The sequence below is a fragment of the Podarcis muralis genome, chromosome 18 (genome assembly GCF_964188315.1).
Source record: "Podarcis muralis chromosome 18, rPodMur119.hap1.1, whole genome shotgun sequence".
Lineage (NCBI taxonomy): Eukaryota > Metazoa > Chordata > Lepidosauria > Squamata > Lacertidae > Podarcis > Podarcis muralis.
The window spans coordinates 4,452,200-4,475,842 of record NC_135672.1 but is presented as its reverse complement, the minus strand read 5'-3'; the positions used below and the strand labels follow the sequence as shown (position 1 = coordinate 4,475,842).

At 48.3% G+C, this 23,643-nt stretch overlaps 1 protein-coding gene across 2 annotated transcripts in view; it reads right to left on the bottom strand.

Annotated features, from left to right (window-relative positions):
• MKNK2 (MAPK interacting serine/threonine kinase 2) overlaps window positions 1-23,643 on the bottom strand; it is a 42,636-nt gene that overhangs the window by 9,181 nt on the left and 9,812 nt on the right. For both annotated transcript variants that reach the window (XM_028714107.2, XM_077921978.1), the window contains exons 3-12: window positions 22,489-22,570; window positions 21,241-21,342; window positions 19,868-19,965; window positions 16,158-16,237; window positions 15,699-15,772; window positions 14,554-14,658; window positions 12,368-12,423; window positions 11,492-11,587; window positions 2,928-3,122; window positions 1,388-1,552 (exon numbers count right to left, since the gene is read on the bottom strand). In XM_028714107.2, coding sequence (XP_028569940.2) covers window positions 1,388-1,552; window positions 2,928-3,122; window positions 11,492-11,587; window positions 12,368-12,423; window positions 14,554-14,658; window positions 15,699-15,772; window positions 16,158-16,237; window positions 19,868-19,965; window positions 21,241-21,342; window positions 22,489-22,570 — 1,053 coding nt within the window. The remainder of the gene's footprint in view (window positions 1-1,387; window positions 1,553-2,927; window positions 3,123-11,491; window positions 11,588-12,367; window positions 12,424-14,553; window positions 14,659-15,698; window positions 15,773-16,157; window positions 16,238-19,867; window positions 19,966-21,240; window positions 21,343-22,488; window positions 22,571-23,643) is intronic.

The window sequence follows — 23,643 nt, the reverse complement described above, 5'->3', positions numbered from 1 at the left end:
GAGGAGCCCGGAGGCTACCAGATGCGAGTCCTCTTTCCCACCCTGCTCGGGAGTCCAGAGCACTTGGTCGCATTCAGGATCTAGAGTGGGGAAGCGGGGCTTGTGTCTGGGCTGGACACATTGGGCTGCCTGTGCCGCTCGACCTGCGGGGAGAAATCAGGGTGGGAGTCACGACCGTGAGGCAGGGCTGCCAAGTGTGGCAGAAGAGGACACGGCCGTCGCACCTGTCCTTAGGTAGGAGCTTCTTCCGTGTCGACCTGCTGCCCTAAAGTCTTGGCTTTTTTCTTGGCTTTTTGGCGGTTAGCACAGAAGGAAGGCAAGGGGGAGGGGAAAAAATTGAAACTTACACTTTCGTGCGTCCCTCCCGGCGTGACGCTGCGCGCTGACGTCACGGGGCTGTAATGGTGGTGTGCCTCGAGATTTTTTTCATGAAACAAGTGTGCCTTTGCCCAAAAAAGGTTGGGAAACACTGCTCTAAAGAGCCAAAGAGGGAAATTGGATAATAATGATGTGATTTGTTGTTGTTTAGTCGTTTAGTCGTGTCCGACTCTTCGTGACCCCATGGACCAGAGCACACCAGGCACTCCTGTCTTCCACCGCCTCCCGTAGTTTGGTCAGGCTCATGTTTGTAGCTTCGAGAACATGTGATTATATAGTGATGTGATTAATGATGTGATTATATAGGTTTAAATGGAAAATTAATAAAAATTATTATTATTATTATTTTTAAAAAGGCAGGGTTTGAGGAACCTTCAGAGGATAGCTCCGCAGCGCCACCTAGAGCACCAGGGATTTCAAACCCACACTGTGAATCCTGATCAGACACGATATCCTCTGTTTTGCTTCTGATTAGCAGACCTGTTTAGGGAAGCTTTTAATATGTTTGATATATTATGGTATTTTAATATTTTGTTGGAAGCTGCCCAGAGTGGCTGGGGAAACCCAGATAGATGGGTGGGGTATAAATAAATATAAAAATTATTATTATTATTATTATTATGCATCCTCATTGTGATGGTTTTCTCAGTGACGCTAACTTGTTAAACGCAGAACTGTTGAGAACTAGGCTCTTTATGCATAGTTCCCGATTGCCCACAGAGACGGCAAAGGACCTCTGCTCCAACTGCAATCTTGGTTAAGTGCAGGCTTGCTTAGTAGCCAAGGGAATCTTTACAGGGGAAAGTCCTGGGTTAAGTCCCTCTCCAGAGGGGGCCTGCCTGAATCTCTGTGGAGATGCTGCCAGTCAGTGCACGCAATACTGAACTAGATGAACCAAAGGGTTGTCTCATTTCATGCAGAGAGAAAGCGGGACAGGTTTATTGGGGGCTGCAAAAAAAACAGAAAAACACCCTAACCCCAAACCAAGGAACCCCCCCACTGTGCTCACCCCTTGCACCCACGAGTGCTTGAGAACTTCGGCTGCGCTGAGGCGCTTCTTGGCATCCCTGACCAGCAGCTTGGAAATGAGGTCTTTGGCTCCGAAAGAGATGTGAGCCCAATCCTTGTCGGGGAATTCATACTTCCCCTCCTGGATGCTTTCAAATAACATGTTCTGGAAGGAAGGAAGGAAGGAAGGGTCACAGAACCATACAAAATCACCTTTTCTGTTTTACTGCTGCATTACACTGTTCACAAAAGGGACGCGGGTGGCGCTGTGGGTTAAACCACAGAGCTGCCGATCAGAAAGTCGGCAGTTTGAATCCCCGCGACAGGGTGAGCTGCCGTTGCTCTGTCCCTGCTCCTGCCAACCTAGCAGTTCGAAAGCACGTCAAAGTGCAAGTAGATAAATAGGTACCGCTCCGGCGGGAAGGTAAACGGCGTTTCCGTGCACTGCTCTGGTTCGCCAGAAGCGGCTTAGTCATGCTGGCCACATGACCCGGAAGCTGTACGCCGGCTCCCTCGGCCAATAAAGCGAGATGAGCGCCGCAACCCCAGAGTCGTCCACAACTGGACCTAATTGGTCAGGGGTCCCTTTACCTTTTACACTGTTCACTCATGTGCTCTGCTAGGACCCCTAGATCCTTTCCACATATACAGTTATACCTCGGGTTGAAGTCGCTTCAGGTTAAGCCTTTTTGGGTTGCACTCCGCAGTAACCTGGAAGTAACGGGGCGCGTTACTTCCAGGTTTCACCGCTCACGCAGACGCTCAAAATTACGTCATGCGCGGAAGCGGCGAATCGCGACCCGTGCAGACACGGGTTGCATTCGCTTTAGGATGCAAACAGGGCTCCGGAATGGATCCTGTTTGCATCCAGAGGAACCACTGTACTATTTGTGCCCCCCCCCCCACCAAAAAAATCTTATATTGGTGCATAGCTGTCAACTTACAGATTTGAAAATAAGGGACTAGCAGCCTCAAAAATAAGGGATCAGCAGCCAAAATAAGGGATTTTCAGAGCACAGGTATGTTCGACTTCTGAGCCCCTCCAAGCCAAAGGCAGAAAAGCCCAGCCAGCAGCCAAACGAAGCCTCAAGCGGTGGTTCCCACAGCGCAGCAATCCGGCAAAGGGGATGCAGCAAGGAAAACCACCGTCACCTCTCCGCTGGGAAGCGCTGAGCAAAGACGAGTCCCCAGGCAACGCGGCCGAGTTGATGGGCACAAGGCATGCAAGCTCCACCCCCCAGTCGTTCTTAGCCTCTTTATTGGGTGAGCAACGCAGCCAAGCAACACAGTTGGAGCCTCCCTCCTCCCTGGCTGGCAGGGAGGGAGGGAGAGGAGCTGCTTCCTTTGAAACCCGGGAAATTTAAGGGACATCATCAATAAGGGACAGCAGCTGGAAATGGCGCTGGGATAAGGGACTGTCCCGCCAAATAAGGGAAGCTTGACAGCTATGTATTGGTGCAGCTGGTTCTTCTTGCCCAAGTGCAGAACCTGACCTTTGTGCAAGGAACAAAAGAAGAGGAAGGAGCCCGAGGCCTGCTCACCTGGCAAGCGGGACACGATTCGCCGCGGTCCCAGCCGCAGTCGGTCCCGCAGTGGCCCACAAAAGGCGGGTAGCCGCTCAGCATAATGTAGAGAATGACCCCCAAACTCCACAAGTCGCAGCGCTTGTCATAGATTGAGGCTTCCTCGTTGAAGGCTTCCACAACCTCCGGGGCCATGTATTCAGCCGAGCCGCACTGGAATCGGGTGAAGAACAGAAGTTGGAAATGTTAAACAACACCTACAATAATAGATCAGCAATCACTCATGCTAGAGTACTTTCAATTAGCAAAGCTGAGCGGAAAAGGCAGAGGAGCCCCGAATCAAAAAAAATTCAGAGAACGGAGACTATTCAGAGGATATCTAAGATTATATTGTAATAATGATGTTATCCTAGCAGAAGTGAATGATACTTGTATATAATAAACAAATGGAACAAATATACTTGATGAATATACAGGAAAAGTTATAAAACAAACTGTGCGATAAAATTACAATAGAAAAAGTACAAGGAGAACGATTGGAAGTTTATTTCAGAAGACTTTGTTAGAAAAGACAGGATGTTATAACCAATATTCATTTCTTATTGTTAACTCTTTTTTGCTTTTTATTTTTATTTTCTTTATCTTCTTTCTATTCTATTTTTGTGTTTAATTTTGGTGTAACTATTTGTAATATATATGTACGATGCTATTTTAAATCAATAAAGACGAATTTAAAAAAATAAATAGGAATCGGGCAGAGAAAGGGTTAAAAGCGGCAGGGTCACACTTTTGCTTTTCAAAATTCCCCCACCGCAAACGAAAAGGTTCCGGATTTCACATGCAGAAGAAATGGCATGTGATTTGAAACCACTAACTTTGCAGGAAAGAAACTCCAATTTTGCTCTTTCAGAAACACACACATTTTACACAAATGGAAAGTTGTTTTACTGTCTAAGATCTCTGGCTCCCACAATGAAATTATTTAGCAACAGATCTGGATTGCCAAGGCGGGGGGGGGGGGGGGGAGCCTCAACGGTCTTTATGGTTTCCCTACGCTCAGAAATGGAAGGAGGAGGGAACAGCCAAAAAGGAAGAATGGCAGATGAAAAACCTTGAATACGCGGAGATGGCAAAACGGACAGCACTGATAAGAGACACAAAGTTAGAGTCTTTTAAAGAAGGCTGGGACCCACTCCTATTCTATTTATAAAAAAGTATTTTCCCCATACGGGACGACCCCAGTGGGGTTTGGAGTGTAAGAAGACAGCAGAACGTATTACAAATCATGTTAGAAAGGATGAAATTGGATAAGACACTGAGGACTGGAACCTTAAAACGCAATCGTAGTTTGGTCAAATTGGAATATAGCTGTTGAGTAGCAAATGTAACATTCTATGTGGAGTAAAGGATAAAATGTTATTGGATAGATTATTAGAAAGATAGATTTTCTTCTTCTTTAAAACATAAAGAGGCGTGGAAATGAATAATAATAAAATTCACCAAGGAAAAAATGGCGCCTGGACATTCCATCATGGTGACCGCAACCGAGGTTTAAGGTGCCATTTGGCGATCAGCTTGTATATTTTGAATTTCTAACCCTGTTCGGGGGGGGGGGGCATCCTTCCTTGGAGGTTTTTAAGCAGAGGTAGGAAGGTGATCTGTCCTGGATGCTACAGTTGAGACGCCTGCACTGCAGCGGGTTGGTCTAGATGGCCTCTGGGGGTCCCCATCAGACCAGGAATCATTTTCTCTTTTGCCAAGTAGCTATGCTCTCTGGACGGCGCCAGCTGAGTTTTGCTTCAGCTGGGGGGCACGTGATCACCATGCCTCCGCCCCACATTTCACCCCTCATAAATAAAGGCCCCCCCAAAAAAACCCCGGGACATTCTTTCCCAGAAGCCCTCAGGGCCAAGAGGGAGACCATCCAAGGTCTATAAAAAGCCAGGCAGCGTTTCCTGGAAAAAGGGTTTGCAATGTTCAGGGCTCCGCTATAAACCTGCCAGAATAGTTCTGTCCGATGAAGAAGGGGAAGGGAGCTGGGATCTCCCCGAATACACAAACTGCAGGAATTCTGTTCTCCCCACCCCTTTTAAAAATAAATGAATCCAATTGCACTTGCAAAGGAACTTGGTGCAAATATACTGTATGTGCAAATATTTGTCCCAAAGTCCTTTGTGAGCAAATGCATTTTTCTCCCACTAGCTAAAAAATAAAGCAAAAATTTCTGGAGCACAGAAATGCCTCACAACAAAAAGGCTCAAGGGTTTGAAAATGTGGAAGTCCGTTGTTTTGAAAAGTGCAAACCAAGCTGCTAGACCTCAGGTTCTTGGGGAGAACACACTGCTCCAATGCTGGTGTTTCCCAGACTTTGGATATCGGCACAGATATCATTATTATTTTTATTTATTAAATTTGTATACTGACCTATGCCCACAGGTCTCAGGGCACTTCACAAGATAAAATCACAATTAAAAAACCCATCAAAACACATAATAAAAATAAAAACAAACCAACAACACCCCCCCAGATTTTCAAAGGGCGGTGGGTGTCAATCAGCACCAGGCCTGGTTAAAGAGGAACTTTTGTGCATTTGACTTATGCACATTTCTGCTTAATATACGCCTGGCAATTAAAAAATAATAATTAAGAATAATTAAGAATGGGGGGAAACTTCCAGTGGGAATCTCACCCAACATGTTTTGACTCTACACAATTTTGGCTTCATGCTGTATCCCCAGAATTTATCCCCCACGAGAGATGAGTTTTTCTGGAATAAGATTGGGGGTTCGGTTAAGGGCTTGGGAAGAGAGCTGTAATTTTGGGGCAACACCCCCCCCCCCCAGACCTTTGAAACAATCCGCTGGGGCAGTTCTTGCATGGAAGAAGAAAATAAATCCATCTAGTTAGTAGCGCCTGGAGAAAACAAAAATGGCGGGGGCAGATTTGGAGATTGGCGCCTCGAAGTTCATTCATAAAAAAAAAATCACAGCATTGTAGAGTTGGAAGGGACCGTGAGGGTCATCCAGTCCAACCCCAGGCAATGTAGGAATACGCAGCTGTCCTGAACTTGCAACCTTGGCATTATCAGACCACGATCTAACCCAGTCATGGCCAAACTCGGCCCTCCAGCTGTTTTGGGACTACAACTCCCATCATCCCTAGCTAACAGGCCCAGTGGTCAGGGATGATGGGAATTGTAGTCCCAAAACAGCTGGAGGGCCAATAGAGCTATCCAAGCTGACATTCATTTGATGTATTTATAGTAATAGTCAAATTTTATTATTTGTACCCCACCCACCGGACTGCGTTGCCCCAGCCACTTCTCCCAAGCTGGCAGCTTACAACGTTTTTAAAAAAGATCCATTTTAAAATACCAATCAATTGAAACAAATCAGCTAAAAGTAATAGTCAAAATACAATAAAACACATGGGGAGGGAGATTTAAAATGCTGATGGGCCTGATAGGAGCCAGTTGGCGACATTGACTATACCAGCTTTTTGTGTTTCTATTTTAGTATCCTCAGCAAACTTAAAGACACCCTTCTTGGCTCTTAAAAAAAAAACACAGGTGCGTTATCGAGAGAGGGAAAAACCTGAGCTTGAAGTTAAAGGTAAAGGTACCCCTGCCCGTACGGGCCAGTCTTGCCAGACTCTGGGGTTGTGCGCCCATCTCACTCAAGAGGCCGGGGGCCAGCGCTGTTTGGAGACAGTTCCGGGTCACGTGGCCAGCGTGACAAAGCTGCATCTGGCGAGCCAGCGCAGCACACGGAAACACCGTTTACCTTCCCGCCAGTAAGCGGTTCCTATTTATCTACTTGCACCCGGGGGTGCTTTTGAACTGCTAGGTTGGCGGGCGCTGGGACCGAACGACGGGAGCGCACCCCGCTGCGGGGATTCGAACCGCCGACCTTTCGATCGGCAAGTCCTAGGCACTGAGGCTTTAACCCACAGCGCCACCCGTGTCCCTTGAGCTTGAAGTTATTCCACGCTAAATTAATTTTAATTCCAAAACGACGGTCAGTTTATACGCTTCGGGATTATCAATCTGTCATTTGCAGATTTAAAAAGAAGAGGGGGGACGACAGTGTGCTTGGTTCGTCTGCGCAGCACAGAGAAGTGGAAAGTGAAACTGGTTCAAATAGAACGCACCTGCCTTGAACTCTTCTGTATACATACAGAAATCTTTAAAAATCAATTAGGGAAGCAGCGAACCCCTGCTTACTGCCTGCTAAACCCTGTCCCTTAATCCCAGATACGCAGCAAAGGAAGGAGGAGGAGGAGGAAAGGGTTCTGTGCTGGAAAGCGCACTCTGCACATGCTCAGAGGAACCCTTGACTGCAGCTGCAAAACGAGACCAGCGAAAAACCACACGGCACCAAAACCCTTCGCTGTCGCCAACCAACCGAGGCAAACAGAGTTCGCTCTTCCTTTTCACCACATCCTCCCTTCCCCGAACGAGACCGGATCAAACCAGCCGAGGCGCAATCCGCCCGGCGGCGCCGCGTCAGCTGCCTAACTCTGCCCTTCCTCGAATTAATACATACGCAAATCCACATTATCCGGACTCGGGCAAATCCTCCAGAAAGGGGCAGGGTGCAGAGTCCGGGTAACTCGCCCAACCGGCCGGTTTACGAAAAGGGAGGAGGGAAGAGCGGCTCTGGAGCCGATCTGCCTCGGGGGCACGTAAAGAGGGCGGGGGAAGGATGCACGCTTAGGGATCACAGAGGGAACCCACGAGGTCATCCAGTCCAACCCGCTGCGGCACAGGAACCCCAGCTAATGCAGGAACCGTTTCAATGGCTTTTGGGGGAGTTCATTGGCAGGGCACCTGCCTGGCATGCAGAAGGCCTCAGGTGTGTCTCCAGGTAAGGGTGGGGAAAAGACTGCCTGTCTGAAAGCACGGAGAACCAGTTCTGAGTTCGAATCACTAGGATACCATACTTTAAAACAGCCGGCGCTCCCTGCAGAGAATTCTGGGAGCTTTAAAGGTGCTGAGAGTTCGAAGAAACCCCAACTAAAGAATTATGGCAAGAGAAACTGATGGACTATGCAGAATTGGCAAAACTGACACATAAACTACGGGACAAGGATAACTGTGACTTTAAAGATGAATGGGAACCTTTTGCAAAGTATCTGAAGACGCAACAAAGTGAACTGGACTCCTTGGCAGGTTTTGAATAAACACTCGCAAACTTTTTATTGATAATATTCAGTTAGATAAATTAAGGATCTATACAATTTTGTAACACGCAGAGAATAGCATTTACAGAGAAACCAGAGATGGGAACTGAGGGAAGTCGGGGGGGGGGGGTTGTTCTATGGGGGGGGGGAATTAAGGATGATATGCTATAAGATAATATGTTCTGTTTAAATTCCTAATAAAAAATATTTTTTTTAAAAGGTGCTGAAAGTTGTGCCCCCCCTTTTCCCAGAGCTACAATTCCCTGGGAGGAGGGATGGTGCGATAGAGCATTCTGGGAACTGTAGCGCAGGGATTCTCCAAACTACGCCCAGCACCCTGAACAACTTGTGCTTCCCCGGGGGGGGGGGTGTCCTTTGTGAGGGATGAAGCCATAACCGTTCTAAGCGGCGTCACAGAGCTTTAAATCTAGGGCAGGGGTCTGCAACCTTTAAGACAAAAAGAACCACTTGGACCCGTTTCCGAAGGAAAAAAAAACCTGGGAGCCGCAAAACCATTGCGACATTTAAAGCATGCGCGCCGCTGCCCTCCGATCTGACAGCGGGTGGGAAGGTGACGTCGGGACGGTGCGTGACTAACGCACGCACCGCCCCCATGTGACGTCACAGCCAGTACAGCGCCCGCCACAGTGGGGAGTGTCGGGGCGCACAATGCGCCTCCTCCCCTCGCTAGTATCCGGCCCGGAGCCGCGGCAAAGGTGTAAAAGAGCCACATGCGGCTCCGCAGCCGCGGGTTGCAGACCCCTGATCTAGGGTGTTCATACGATCTGAGAGCAGATGCGCCCCGATATCTACAGATGAAGGCCAGCGTACAAATTCAATGAATAATAATAATAATAATAATAATAATAATAATAATAATCAAAAGAACGCATTAACGTGAATCACTTCCATCAATTCCAATGAGTCTTAACTCTTGAGTAACGCCGAATACAACCCTGGGCTGCAGAACAAAGATTGTTTTTGTTGCTGCTGCAAAAATAGCAAAGGGTGTGGGGGGTTTTAAAAAAAATTGCAAAAAGGCAAAGTTTTTTTGCAAAAAAAGCAAAGGGCGTTTCGTTTTCGTTTTTAATCGTAGCGATATTTATAACCCTTTTGACACACATGGCTGGGATCTGATCTTACCTAAAACTCTATGTCCAAGAGTTTTATTTTTTAAAAAATCTGTCGGCTGTCTCCTTGCCCCACCCCCCCACCGCATAAATGGGTCAGAGCAGCCTCTACAAAGCAAGGGGAGGAGAAGAGAGAGAGAAACAGATGGAAGGAGGGGGGAGAGAGAGGAAATCCCCAAACCTCAAGCCTGACAGCCAATCAGCCAAGCTGTTGCTAGGGGCAAATTTTACAGCATCTCAGCAGTGGTTTGGAGTTGGGGGGGGCAAGAGAGACGGGAGGCAGGTGGCCCCTCTCTCTGCTTAGGGTGGGAAAACAGCAGAGTTTTAAAAAGCTTTCGAAAGGAAGGGGAATAAATTAAAGAGCACTATGGAACCCGAAACCTGGGATTGGGGGGGGGGGGCTGTGTCTTTGCGACCTGCCCCAATTTCGCACACTTCCTCCCACCGCAACACTTCATTTTTGCAGAACTCTGTTTGCAGACTAAAAATGGGAGCCCCTTGGCTGCTTCGCTTCTACCGGCACACGCAGATTTGCATTCCCCCCCCAAAAAAAACCACCCCAAGCCTGTTTCTTTCATTCAAAAGACTGAGCCACAGCCAACGCAATGTGACCTTCCTTTCTCGATTCCGCACAACCTCTCAGGAAGCGGAAACTAGCCGAGGCCTCTGCATAGCTGAGATACAGAACAAGATGCGGTGTTCACATTCGTGACACAATTCTACGCCGCAAGTTAATAATCTCATTGGCGCCCCAGGAACGGACTGTCAAATTTGGAAGTTGACCACGCAGGTCATTCCTCAATGCAGGAATCTTTTGCTTGAACCCACAGCTCTGGGGTGAAGAGTTTTGTGCTCTACTGACTAAGCCAGGGGTCCCCAAACAAAGGCTTGCGGGCCAGATAAGGCCCAAGGGACTCGTTTATCCGGCCCGTGGTGACCCCCGCTGCCCGCTCTTACCCGCGCTGCACTGTGTGGCTGTTTGTGGGTCGGAGGAGCACCAGAAATACCTTGTGCGCATGTGCAAGCGTTATTTGCGCATGCGCAAACGTTATTTCCTGCGCACATCCAGGTTGGAGGAGGCCTGTGCACATGCGCACAAGCTATTTCCGATGCCCCTCCGACCCGGAAGTGCGCCGGAAATAGTGTGTGCGCACGCGTATGGGCATGAACTCCCCCGGCCCTCTGCGCAATCGGCGCTGGAGACAACAGCGGTAAGTTTGCTGACCCCTGGACTAAGCTTTCCAGGGTACAAATCGCCCCACCCGACCATGAAACTCACTGGGGGTGATGTTGGGGGCCAGCCTAATCTACATCACAGGGGAAAACCACGTCAGCAATCCTTGGGAAAAACGAACACAATAAATAAAAACATTAATAAATAAGCCAGATGGATCCAGAAATCAAATCTGACTATGGCAACACCCTAAATATAGAAGGCACACCAATAAGCTTGGAGAAACACAACCGGTCTGCATTGGTCAGGGACTGGTTGGAAAGAACCAACGTCCTCCCATTTTGCAAACATCTCCCTTCCTGGTCTCCTAGGGGGATCCTTGACTCACCATAAGCCACCACGTTCTTGACAAGCCAGTTAAAGGAACACACACACACACACACACACACACACACACACACACCCCAAGCACCGATTCATCCGGGCTGGATCTGGGAATGAACCTCACAATACAGGCCGGCTTGAAAGATAAAATTATAGAAATTACAGAGAGGAATTTTGGAAGGCCGGCTTGCAGCAAATTATGACCAAACACCCACACAGACAAGCCATACAAAGCCGAAAACCTCTTTCCATCAATGCCAAAACATCAGCAAAACACACAGAGAAGGGTATATGGATTGGCGGGGCAGAAATCCATCCATCCCCAGTATTCTGATTCCAACAGTGGACAGCCAGACACCTCTGGGAATCCGACTCTGGGGTTGCGGCGCTCTTCTCGCTTTCAGGCCAAGGGAGCCGGCGTTTGTCTGCAGACAGGTAGACTGCACCCCAGCATGCAGGCTTCCATCTGAGCCATCACAGTGAACGGACGCTGAAATTCCAGGAGGATTTTCCATTTTTAAAGCCTGCTAAACCTCAACACATCTCATGCCTTTGAATTACATCGATTATGTATATAAAAAAGCCTTCCTCCTCAATCAAAACCTGCTGGCTGCCACTTTTGTTGGTTGAGCCCCAGTTCAGATTCTCCTTCCAAGCACCACTTCTAAAGCGTTTTATATAAATTGGGTTTTTCCACGCTTGGGGGAACTTACCGGGGTGAGCAACTCTGGAGTGGAGATGGGTGAGCAATCGCCGTTCAGCTTGATCCCGCTTCCCAGATCGAAATCGCAGATTTTCACGGGCGAAACCTGCATTGCAGGAAAGAAAGGCAAAGAAGTTGACAGTTGTTTTTTTATATAAAAAAAATCCATAGCTCCAGAAAGAATTAATGAGACAAACCTGTGAATTTCAGTTTCTCATTTCCCCCTCCCCAAGCAGCTCAAATTCAGTTCATTCCCCCCCCCACACCACCACCTTTGCTTTCCACATCACCGCGAAAAATTTCGATGTCCACATTAAAAATCCCTGCACGTTTTCACATACATTTATCTTAACTCACCCTTTTAACTAATATGAACAATTCTGCAAGGGGTTTTCTCCAATTCAAAGCATTAATTATTTTTAATTTTTGTTGGAAGCCGCCCAGAGTGGCTGGGGAAACCCAGCCAGATGGGCAGGGTACAAATAATAAGTTGCTGTTGTTTGTTGTTGTTGCAGGGTACAAATAATAAGTTGTTGTTAGACATTATTATTGGACATTATTCACAGAGCCATTCTAATATCCTAGAATGGCAAAGTTGGAAGGGACCACGGGGGTCATCTAGACCAACCCCCCGCAACGCAGGAATCTTTTGCCCAGTGTGTATCTCGAACCCAGAACCCTGAGATTAATAGTCTTTTGTTTCATTGGAGAAACACATCGCAAAATCTGGAGAAGAGCAAATTGCAAAGGACAGCTGCATGTTCGTCTGCAAACCCTTTATTCCAACACCCTGCAGATGGCAGTTCCACAGATCGCACACCAAATGGCAACTTTCTCTTTAGACAAGAGGGAGCACCCTGCTGATGTGTTTGAAGCCATTCCTTACCTGATTGGAGCTTTCACAAAGGATATTTTCTGGTTTTAAATCTCTATGTGCTATTCCTGAAAAGGAAAGAGAGAGGTTGCATCAGCAAACAAAAGCGCAGAGGCGAAACTTCTTGCAAGATCAAAGAAACCTTTGTTGCACAGCGAGGAAATGAAAGCAGCCACTGGGCTGGAGTATAAATATAGGTTACGGAAGGAGAAAGCAAAGGCACTAGTCCCTAAGAAAACTGGCTCCCACCCTGTGGAACACTCTCCCTTCAGATGCAGAGTTCAAAAGGCACCAGAAGCATTTTGCAATTGGCTATCGGCCGCTTGAACCAAAGGGAAGATTCCCAGGAGCCAGGATGGCGTCTGACGTCCCACCCTCTGGAGGTGCATGCCTGGGGATCCTCGGATCTGGACCTTTTCACACACCAATCCCCCATCCTGCAAAATCCTATTTGTTATATTTTATCTGCACAGAGGAATTTCAGGACCGAAGTGTTGCCTTCAAAAATGGCCATGAGGCCTTCCGTTTGGGCAGCTGCAACTCAAGCTTAAGGAGCCACCTGGTTCCTGCCCTAAATCTCTCCGCTTCTAACACCGGGTTGCATGGCAGGGGAGGGTTGGACTAGATGACCCTCGGGGTCGAAATAAAAAAATTAAGGACTTATATATATAATAAATGTTCATAAATGTACCAAGCAAACACATACATAAATATATAAACCACATGTCTGAAGCAGCACAGGAAAACAGCCCTGGAACCATTTTGATTCCCAAACTGTCTATGTATGAATAGGGTGAGCCTGGGACTAAGTATTTATCATTACAAAAGACTGGCCAGGTTCCCCAGGGTATCCAATCAAGTGAGCATTAACAGGTAACCTGCCAGACAGGAGGTAAACAACGCACTCAGATTTCTGTTGTAGACCGCCCTTTCTGTGATGTATGTATGATGTATGGAGGGGTGGTCTTGGACTCCAGGGCGGGCAATTTAAAAGTCTATATAAGGGCAGGCACACCTTGGTTCTGGGTCCTCTTCCTTTCCTGCGTGTGAGGGGAGCACCCTGTTGCAACAGATCAATAAAGACCAGGCTTACTAGCCGCTTTGCTTCTCAATATTCTCTGGTTGGCCTCTGTTCTTTTCTCCCACCGATGGAGAACCTTCAAAGGACTCTATAAGGGCTCTTGTGTCCCCCATAAGGGAACAAGGGCAGATTTTCGTTTATTGCAGGGTCCCTTCCAACTCTACCATTCTAAGATCCCTCTCTCCTGCAGGAGGGAGCTCCACGGTTTTCAACACTGAAGAAGCCCTGCCTTTCTACCTTCGCCACACTTCCACAATTTGCAGTTGTTAGGAGGAAGGAAAATTCTGGGCTGCATCAATAGGAGTATAGCATCTAGATCAAGGGAAGTAATAGTGCCACTGTATTCTGCTCTGGTCAGACCTCACCTGGAGTACTGTGTCCAGTTCTGGGCACCACAGTTCAAGAAGGACACTGACAAACTGGAACGTGTCCAGAGGAGGGCAACCAAAATGGTCAAAGGCCTGGAAGCGATGCCTTATGAGGAACGGCTAAGGGAGCTGGGCATGTTTAGCCTGGAGAAGAGGAGGTTAAGGGGTGATATGATAGCCATGTTCAAATATATAAAAGGATGTCATATAGAGGAGGGAGAAAGGTTGTTTTCTGCTGCTCCAGAGAAGCGGACACGGAGCAATGGATCCAAACTACAAGAAAGAAGATTCCACCTAAACATTAGGAAGAACTTCCTGACAGTAAGAGCTGTTTGACAGTGGAATTTGCTGCCAAGGAGTGTGGTGGAGTCTCCGTCTTTGGAGGTCTTTAAGCAGAGGCTTGACAACCATATGTCAGGAGTGCTCTGATGGTGTTTCCTGCTTGGCAGGGGGTTGGACTCGATGGCCCTATGGGTCTATTCCAACTCTATGATTCTATGAAAAACTCTTTCTGCTTCCTCCATAATTTCATAAAACTTCTCCCGTGTTGACTCTTTTCTCGCTCGCCTTTTCTCTAAAATGAAAGGCTCCAAACGCTGCAAACTTTCCTCCTGGGGGGAGTCCCCTTGAGAGTTCAGACTGCCCTCTTCCAAACTTTCCCTCCTCTCGTTTGCATCGCCAGACAAAATAACAGTGATAAGACCCAACAAGCCCCGTGGTATTTGCAGACTCGCAAAGGATTTGCTGACCTTTGTTGTGCAAGAAATTGAGGGCGCTGGCGATGTCGTTCACAACCATACTGGCCTCCAGCTCGTTGAAATGGCGGCGGCGATGGATGTGAGTCAGGATGGAACCTGGAAAAGATCGGGGCAGAGAGAGAAAAGAGGGCACAGCAATGTTAGCAATCTCAGGCAGCAAAAAATTAAAAGTTTGCAGGCCTGGGGAACAATCAGCGCAGCAGGCAATGCCAAACCTGATGGTCTGACTCGAATCAGTTCTCGATTTGGAGCCAAGAGGACTAGAAACCTAACTTTTTAGGAGGAAGGCTGTTGCTCTGCAGTAGAATGGCTCCATTAACCATCCGTTAATTTAGCCGAGTAGTATCTGAGAAGCAGCTCCATTCTTTGCAACTACGGCAGGTAAATCTGCAGGAAATTCGCTCCCCACGCAGGGCTGCCTACTCCGGGAGAGACAGATATTACTGGTTTTGACCTTAAACGGCTCAGGACCACAATCCCTTAAGGACTGCCTCTCTCCGTATGAACCTGCCCAGACCCGGAGATCATCCTCCACGCCCTTCTTTGTGTGCCTCCCCCTCAAGAGATCCGGAGAGTGGCAACACAAGTACAGGGCCTTTTCTGTGGTGGCTCCCCATTTGTGGAATGCTCTCCCTAGGGAGGCCTGCCTGGTGCCTTCATTATAAACTTTTAGGCGCTTGGAAAAACCTTCCTCTGGTGCCCTTTGCAGGGGTAGGTTATCGGTTTGCCTTTGGTTTTGTTTTTATTATGCATTTTGTGTTTTTGATCTCATAATTTTCCGGATGAAGGGCAGTATACCAATTTAATAAATGATGGTAGCAACAACTCCTGCAGAAACGCAGGCACCAGGCTTTTTCAGAGGACAAGCAGCCACCCTTCACCCAAGAATAAAATCTTCTCACAGGTTAAAGTTCAATAATTTAATCCGGCCTGCGAGTTGGGATCCCTTTCTTCACCCACCTGCAGGCAAAGTTGGACAGGCAGGTGGAGCCGATCACCTGGGTGACCAACACCCAGGACAGGCGGGCACAGCTCAGCCAAAACTACCAGAAGGGCCAAAACAAGCTGGCCAGGTTAGGCCCGCGGGCCAAACGTTCCCGACCTGCAACGTGCCAGACACGAGCGTCGCTACTTGCCTCCTCGCATCTTCTCGAACACGAGATAGAACCGGTCTTCTTCCTCAAAGAACTCAATCAGCTCCAAGATGTTCCTGCCGCAAGCAAGACAGGGAGGGCATTTAAAAACGGGAGAAAGAGGAGATCTCCACTTTGCATGGTTTTCACCTAGAATGAGGACGTCTCTCTTTCTTTCTCTCTCGCCCCCCTCCCCACTGCACAGCCTTGCCAGGTCAGTCCAAGAAAGGTCCACACCCCGCCTCCCCACATTTTCTTCCCCCAAACAGGATGCGTCTCCAGGAAACCTGCAAAGGCAAGGCTGCAGATAGACTGCTCTTGAGCATGGGGGTTTCACGGGGGCGAACCAGGTGCTGGCAGAACATCAGGTTTATCTGAGCCACTATCATGGGCACTGCCAGTCCGAGTTACCCCTTAAAAAACCCTACAGCTTAAGCCACCAAAAAATAAAATTAAAAATACCTATGTCCTTGGCACTGATACAGCATCTCAACTTCCCGGAAGACCCTGCTCCGGATGTGTCCGAGACGCTTTTCGATAATCTTTAAAGAGAAACACACACAAAGGAGCGAACATCAGCGCAGAGTCGCGTCAGGGATTTGAAAGCGGCGAGTTGGGTGCAATCAAAGAGTTTCGCGCCCTTTTAACATGAACTCATGTTCCCTCGTCTCTGCGGGAGTCTGTGTGCATAGCAGGCACCATTCACGGCCACCCATGTCCTGTCGCAACTCCCCGCCCACCTTGAAAGGCTAGCTCTCTAGCTGCAAGGGTGCCGTTTGGCACAGAAGACCGTTCTCGCGCGTGAGTTCTCCCAAGCATCTTGCTGGAGAACAGCTTTTTAAAAATGTCATCATGATTCATCTGCTTGCACGCAAATGCTCACCCACCCACCCAAAAATGCAAGTTTCTCCACAACTAGAAAGCAAGAATATCAAGAAGAAATGTAGACCCTGAGAGGCTTTATTTTTACGTGCAGGGATTTCTGTGCAAGTTCAGCCTCTCTCAAGCTAAGGTCATACCACGAAGCAACAGAAAATTTCCCGCAGCAAAGGAATTGCTCCCAGTTAGGCACCATAAACACACCAGCCCCCAATCACCACTTCCTTAATTTTTTTATTTTTTGCAAAACACAGCTGTTCCTTTTGCAGCTGTTTCCTTTTCAAAAAAGCATTTTACGAAGACATTCTTGGGCTCATCCAGGGACTTCCTTGTTTTGCTCCAGCCTCAAAAAAAACCCCCCTATTTTGCTTTTCATGCCTACAATCGCAGATCAAGAAAATGTCCTTAAAATCTAAGCAGCTCAAATAGGAATTGAAACTCCATGGGAAACAGCCCAAAATCTTGCACCGGGCACTCGGTCCCACCACTCTGGAATACAGTGATAAATGGAGAAAATTGAGCATCTTTTGAGATTTTAACGAGGACTAGAACTTCCAGACATTTTACATATAATTTGAAATTTCTTCATTACATATGTACAGAGAAGCCATCATTTTTGAGACAAGCCTGGCAAACAGGAAACAGCGGTTGAAACACCAATATTCTCTCTTAATGCAAAGACTTTTATTCTCGGTATTTCTTTCTTTCTTTCATGAACTGGGCTTTGTTATTTCACCTGTAGGTACTTGTTCTACATGCCTTTTGGGGGGGGGCGAGGCATTTAGTTTCCCATCTTTTAATTTTCATCTGTCGCTACAAAAGCTTTGCGCACGCGTGTGAGCGGTTTCGCGCTTCTGAAAATACATGAAGCATGATTTAGCACGCGTGTGCGAGCGGCAAACCTCCGGTACTTCTGGGTTTGCCGCGGACGTTCTACGAAATGGACGCTAAACAGGGCAGACTCACAACGAGGTACTACTGTAATACATTAATAATAATAATAATAATATTAATAATAATAATCCCTCCCCAGCCAAGGCCGGGCTCAGGGCAGCTAACAACCAATAATAAAAACAAGTTGAATGAATACAACTTAAAAACAAGATTAAAATACAACATTAAAACATTAAAATACAGCCTCATCACAGGAGGAGAAAGGGGAAAAAAGAAAGAGGGGGAGGGAATCAAATTGAATTAATTAATTATTATTATTCTTATTATTATTATATCACCATCTGCACCCAAAATCTGGCTCCAGAAAGGGGCGAGGGGGTTCCTTTTGGGAGCTGCCATCACTGCTGCAGCCCCAAACCCCCCAGTCATAAGGAGCGAGAATCGGATTATTTACGGAGCTCTAAACTTTTCTCCTCGCCCCGAGATGCCGCTTTGCAGTCAAAGCCCGATGAAAAGGCCTACTTGTTCCTCTCCCTCCTGCGCATGAAAGGGAAGGGGGCGGGGGGGGGGGCGGGATGCCAGCGCCAGACCAGCAGCTGTTCTCCTCCCCTCCGGCCCAGGCAGGTCACAACCTCGGCCCTCCCCAACTTCTGCCGCCACAAAACAACGCCAGTTTTGCCACCACCGCCCTCCTTCCCTCGCTCTGCATCTCCCAAGCGCTGGAAAAAACCAGCCTCCTGCAAGACTGCAGAGAGGAATTTCTTCTTTGGGGTGGGTGGTGAAAAAAGAGGCAGGGGTCCGCAGAGGAAAATAAGGAAGCGATTGCAACAGGGTGGCAGACACGGTGCCAGCCGATAAGAGAAAAACTTGCCTTCCTCTCACACGAGACTCAAATCCGTGGGCGTTCCTTAAAGCCGAATGCTAAAAGCTGGGAAAACGCCCGAGTTTTTTAAAAATGTATTTTTATTAAAGATTTTCTTGATTTACAAAAGTGTGTGCAATGCCTCTCTCTCGTATTTTTCTCTCTCCATGTAACATTTTTACAAATCAGTTTCATTTGTTGAGACGTTAGGAAGAAAAGGGGGAAAGAGGTGAGGTCGGGGGGCGATGTTTCTATTTTACTTAATATATTGTAGGGTTTGGTGTCAGTGTCGCTTGTGCAGGTTCTCTGCTGTTCGCTTGTGTTCCTTTGGTGGCGAGAGAGGTTGGGGTTGGCCTAAGGGCACGCACCCCCCAAACTCGGCCCTCCAGATGTTTTGGGACTACAACTCCCATCATCCCTAGCTAACAGGACCAGTGGTCAGGGATGATGGGAATTGTAGTCCCCAAAACATCTGGGGGGCCAAGTTTTGGGGTGCCTGGGTCTAGGGTGTGGCTGTTCCTTTGTGGTTGGCTGTGGGGGTCTTTGTTTTCGTGTGTGAGTGGGGCGGGTGGGTGTTTTGGATCAGGTTAGCCATACTGATTTGTATGCTGTTGGTGGATTATTGTCATTGTCTTGTTGGGCTGTGTGTGTGATAAAGGAGAGCCATACAGGGGTGAAGGCGTCTTCTTCTGTTTGTCCCCGTGTCAGTTTCAGTTTATTGGTTAATTTTTCTAGTAGGGCTGATTCCCATACTATTTGGGTCCAAGCTTACTCCTGACAGGTCTCTCCAGTGTCTGGCTATGGCATTTCTGGCTGCTGAAAGTAGGTGGGTTGTGAGTTCTTTGCGGTGTAAATGGGCATTGTTGTCTTGGAAGATGTTTAGTAAGACCAATTCTGGGGTGATTTCCAATATTTGCTTGATTATTTTACATATTTCTCGTATGGTTGCTGTCCAGAATAGTTGGATTTTGGGACACTCCCACCACATGTGGAGGAAAGCACCTAAACCCCAATTGTCCTTGCTCCTATTCCAACAGCACAAAGACCTACCTGTGAAGAATTTCTTTAATTCTCTCTCTCCCCTCCAAATCCCAGCTAACCACACCAACCGGGAAAACACTACTGAAGACATTTTATGCTGGAAATTCCTGACCCCCCCCCCCCGATTTTGGCCCAGGGAAGACCTTCACGCAGGGCCTGTGGAACTCCCTGCCACAGGAGACGGCCAGGGCCACCATTGAAAGAGGGTTTGGAGGATTGGATCATCAATGGCCGGCAGCCACAAATGGCTACGCTCTGCCTCCGCAACAGTAAAAGCGCAACACAACCATCTCACACCCAAACCGCAATGCAGTTGCGGGAGGGGAGAGAATCCCGCTTGCAGGCTTCTCCCTGGGGCATCCGGCCGGCCTTTGTAAGAATCACAGTTATGTGGAGCTGTGAGGGACCCCGAGGGTCATCCATCCCAACCCGCTGCCATGCAGAAATCTCTTGCCCGACCCGGGGCTCAAACTCCAAAGTCCCCAAGCTCCCTTACCTTCACTGCATACTCTTTGTTGGTAATGAGGTTAACACAGGCCTGGACTTTTGCATGAGCGCCTTCCCCAAGAACCTCTTCCTGGAGCTGGTAAACGTCTGAAGGTTTGAGGGGGACAGGAGAGAGACAGAAAGACAAGGAAACGAGAGAATTATGGGGGGAATCAAAGTGCTATTCCCTGCCTCGTTGCCTGAACTTTATTCCAAAAACTGTGTTTATATTCCAAAAATTCCACATAAAAGTCCGATATATATATTTTAAAAATGTTCTTTTTGTATCGCCAACTTCCCATCTCATTTTCCGTGACGTTTTTCTGATCTCCCTGCTCCCTTTGCCTGTCTCCCCTCTTTTTTAACACAGTCGTAGCAAAATAATCTTTCGTTCTTTCTGCTGCTCAGAGTTCGAATCCTGCTCAGGGATTCTTCGTGCTGCCGTATTTCTCCAAACGATCCGGAAAAGGCTTCCATTCTTCAAAAAAACAAACCCCAAGCACCAGAATAATCTTATTTTAACTGATGGCTTTGTTGATTTGACATCGTCCATCTTTGCCTGAATTTTGCAGACGCCTCTCCCTGCTGCGCCTCCAATTACAGATCATCATCATCCTTGTTGTTGTTGCTGTTATTATTTCAACTTACATGCCACCCCTTAACATTCAAAACACATTACAGAACATCAACGACAACAAAAAGCATACTGACAGACCGCCTAATAGTAAAATAGCCAGTAGCTGCAGTCCCTGCCGGTTTAAAGTTCTAGCCCTCATTGCCTCTCACCGTTCCTGCAAAAATAAAACAAGGTGCTAGACCTCATGATTCTGAACCAACAGGCTGGTTTAAAAAGGAAGCTCTCCTTCAAACAGCGTCCCACCTTTGGGTCTCATCCAGCCCAGTGCAGTCTACACCAACCTTTCCCTAAATGCAAGGGTCTAATCCAGGGTTTCCCAAACTTGGGTCTCCAGCTGTTTTTGGACTACAGTTCCCATAATGCCTGACTGCCAGTCCTGCTAGTTTGAGAGGATGGGAGTTGTAGTCCAACAACTGCTTGAAAACCAAGTTTGGAAAACCCTGGTCTAATCCATCTCCAGTAAGCCTTTGAAAAAGCACCACTTCCTTTCCCAGCCTTTGGAGCAGATTTTGTGCATTTGTATCGTTTCCTGGTCTGTTCAGATTGCAGGGTGGGCTTTTATTTTCTTTTTCAAAGTTTGCAAATTTGGATAAATAAACACACATCTTTCCTGCAACTCTTTTGCTGCAGGTTTCTGCGGACACAGCCCCTCTCACGAGGCCACAAGGACTGAGCGGAAAACGTTTTGCTGCAAAGGGAAGGATTTCGAGAATAAACGCTCAGGACTAGCAACTTGAGCGGCTCACCTTCAAACCTTCCGGAAAAGCTATCCGTGGCCCGACAGCGTTTTTTCTTTTTGTTCCGTTTCTTCGCGTTGGGGATGTCGATGGGCTGACTCGAAGGCATGTCTGTTCCACGAGATTTGAGGGGGGGGGGGAGAATCACAGTTAAAAGCAGCATTTGAACCCAGGACCAGGCAAGCAACAATCCCAAAAGCCAGAGGCATGCTGGGTTCTGAGGTCGCCCTTAAACTTTGCATTTTGCATGTAACAGCCAGCGGCTTATATTTCAAGGTAGACTCTCTTTGAAAAGGGAGGCTCCATTACAGCAATTAAGACCAGGGTGGGGAGGCTGTGCCACATGACAGCTGTGGGCGGGGCTAAGGGGCAAATGTGGGCGGGGCTATTAATAGAAGCTTCACCTTTGTGCAGTAGGGCAGTGCTGTGCAGCGGTTAGAGCAGTTTCCCAAACTTGGATCTCCAGCTGTTTTGAGACTACAATTCCCCTGACCACTGGTCCTGCTAGCTAGACATGATGGGCGCTGTAGTCCAAAAACAGCTAGAGACGCAAGTTTGGGAAACCCTGGGTCAAGACCAGGGTTCAAATCCTGACACCTGTTCACAAAACCAGCCACCGCTTCTTAACTGAACCCACCTCACAGGATGAATGCCAGCTTAGAGGAAAAAGGTGGCATTCTGAACCCAATAAATGGGAGAGCTATGAGGGCCAGAAGGAGAGGTCTCGGGGGCCGCACTCCTCTTCCCTGCAGTACACAATCCCTGGAATAGAGGTAAAAAGGTACAGGGACCCCTGACCATTAGGTCCAGTCGTGGCCGACTCTGGGGTTGCGGCACTCATCTCGCTTTACTGGCCGAGGGAGCCGGTGTACAGCTTCCGGGTCATGTGGCCAGCATGACTAAGCCGCTTCTGGCGAACCAGAGCAGCGCACGGAAACGCCGTTTACCTTCCCGCCAGAATGGTACCTATTTATCTACTTGCACTGGTGTGCTTTTGAACTGCTAGGTGGGCAGGAGCAGGGACCGAGCAACAGGAGCTCACCCCGTCGCGGGGATTCGAACTGCCGACCTTCTGATCAGCAAGTCCTAGGCTCTGTGGTTTAACCCACAGCGCCACCCGGAATAGAGGTACCCTCCCATCAAATTGTCTGAACCTCAAGAGGCGTAAACCTAGGACAATTCCCAGTTCAGGAACTGCTTTTCTTCCTCCTGACCCCCTTTCGGAAAGCAAAACAGAAATAAAACGGCAGTGCTCACCGGGCCGAGAGGGGCATTCGAAGTTGAAGACAGAATCCAGGTGAGTGGACTGGGAGAATTCGATGTCAAACGGGTTCTGGCCCTGGGAGTAGAGAAGGAAAGGGCAAGGGAGAGAAAGTCACATCCAAGCCAGAATTAAAGGGGGGAATTGCTGGTAAGAAGTTTCCGGGGGATTCTAGGGGTCTGCTAGACCTGAGCTACACATTTAGCCTCTCCTAGACCTGAGGTGCATATTCAGTAAAAAGCATTTGCTAGACCTGAGCTGCACATTCAATTTCTCCTAGACCTGAGCTACACGTTCAGCAAAAAGCAGTGCTAGACATGAGTGGCACATTTGGCCTCAGCTAGACCTGAGCTGCCAGCTTCTTAAAAGCCGCCACCGCCGCCACCTTTTGTCTGGCCAGCCACCCAAGGGCAGAAAACCTTCAGAGATGCTCTCTTGCCTGCTCCCTTTAGGTCAACGATATTTAATGGGTGCAGCCAGCCCAAATTTTGCACATTTTGAAAAAACACTTTGCCACTTTGGGGCTGGTTTTGCTTTTCCAGAGGCAGCTTCTGTGTGTCGTTCAACCCGGACGGAACCGGTCGATTCAAAAAATAAAAAGTAATTTGAACTTTTCTTGTGGACTAGAAACTTAGCAACCTGCAATTGCAGCTTTGCGGGAGACGACTCCCTTGAAAGTGCTCAAACCGGTTCCTTCCCTGCTGCGCACAGCCTGGCGAGGGAGAACAAAACCAGAAAACTGACTCTTCCCCAGTACACAGTCTCCGTGGACAGGTGTGACTGGTGGAGGCCGCAAAAGGAGGCCAATGGGGAGGAGAACCGCAGGGTAGCCTAACCAGACCTGGCCGGAACGCTGCCCCACCGGCTGTGGCTGGGGATCCAGCCCATAATGAGCAGGGAGGAGACAGCTTGTTTGGGAACGGCAGGGCAGGGCGAGGCAAGAAGCTTGCAGAGACACCAGGTGCTCCGAAGCAGAAAACACAGGAGGCGTCTGCTAGACCTGAGCTGCGCACTAGGCCTCTCCTGGACCTGAGCTGCGCATTTATATATCGGAAGGAGCGTCTCCACCCCCATCGTTCTGCCCGGACACTGAGGTCCAGTGCCAAGGGCCTTCTGGTGGTTCCCTCCCTGCGAGAAGCCAAGTTACAGGG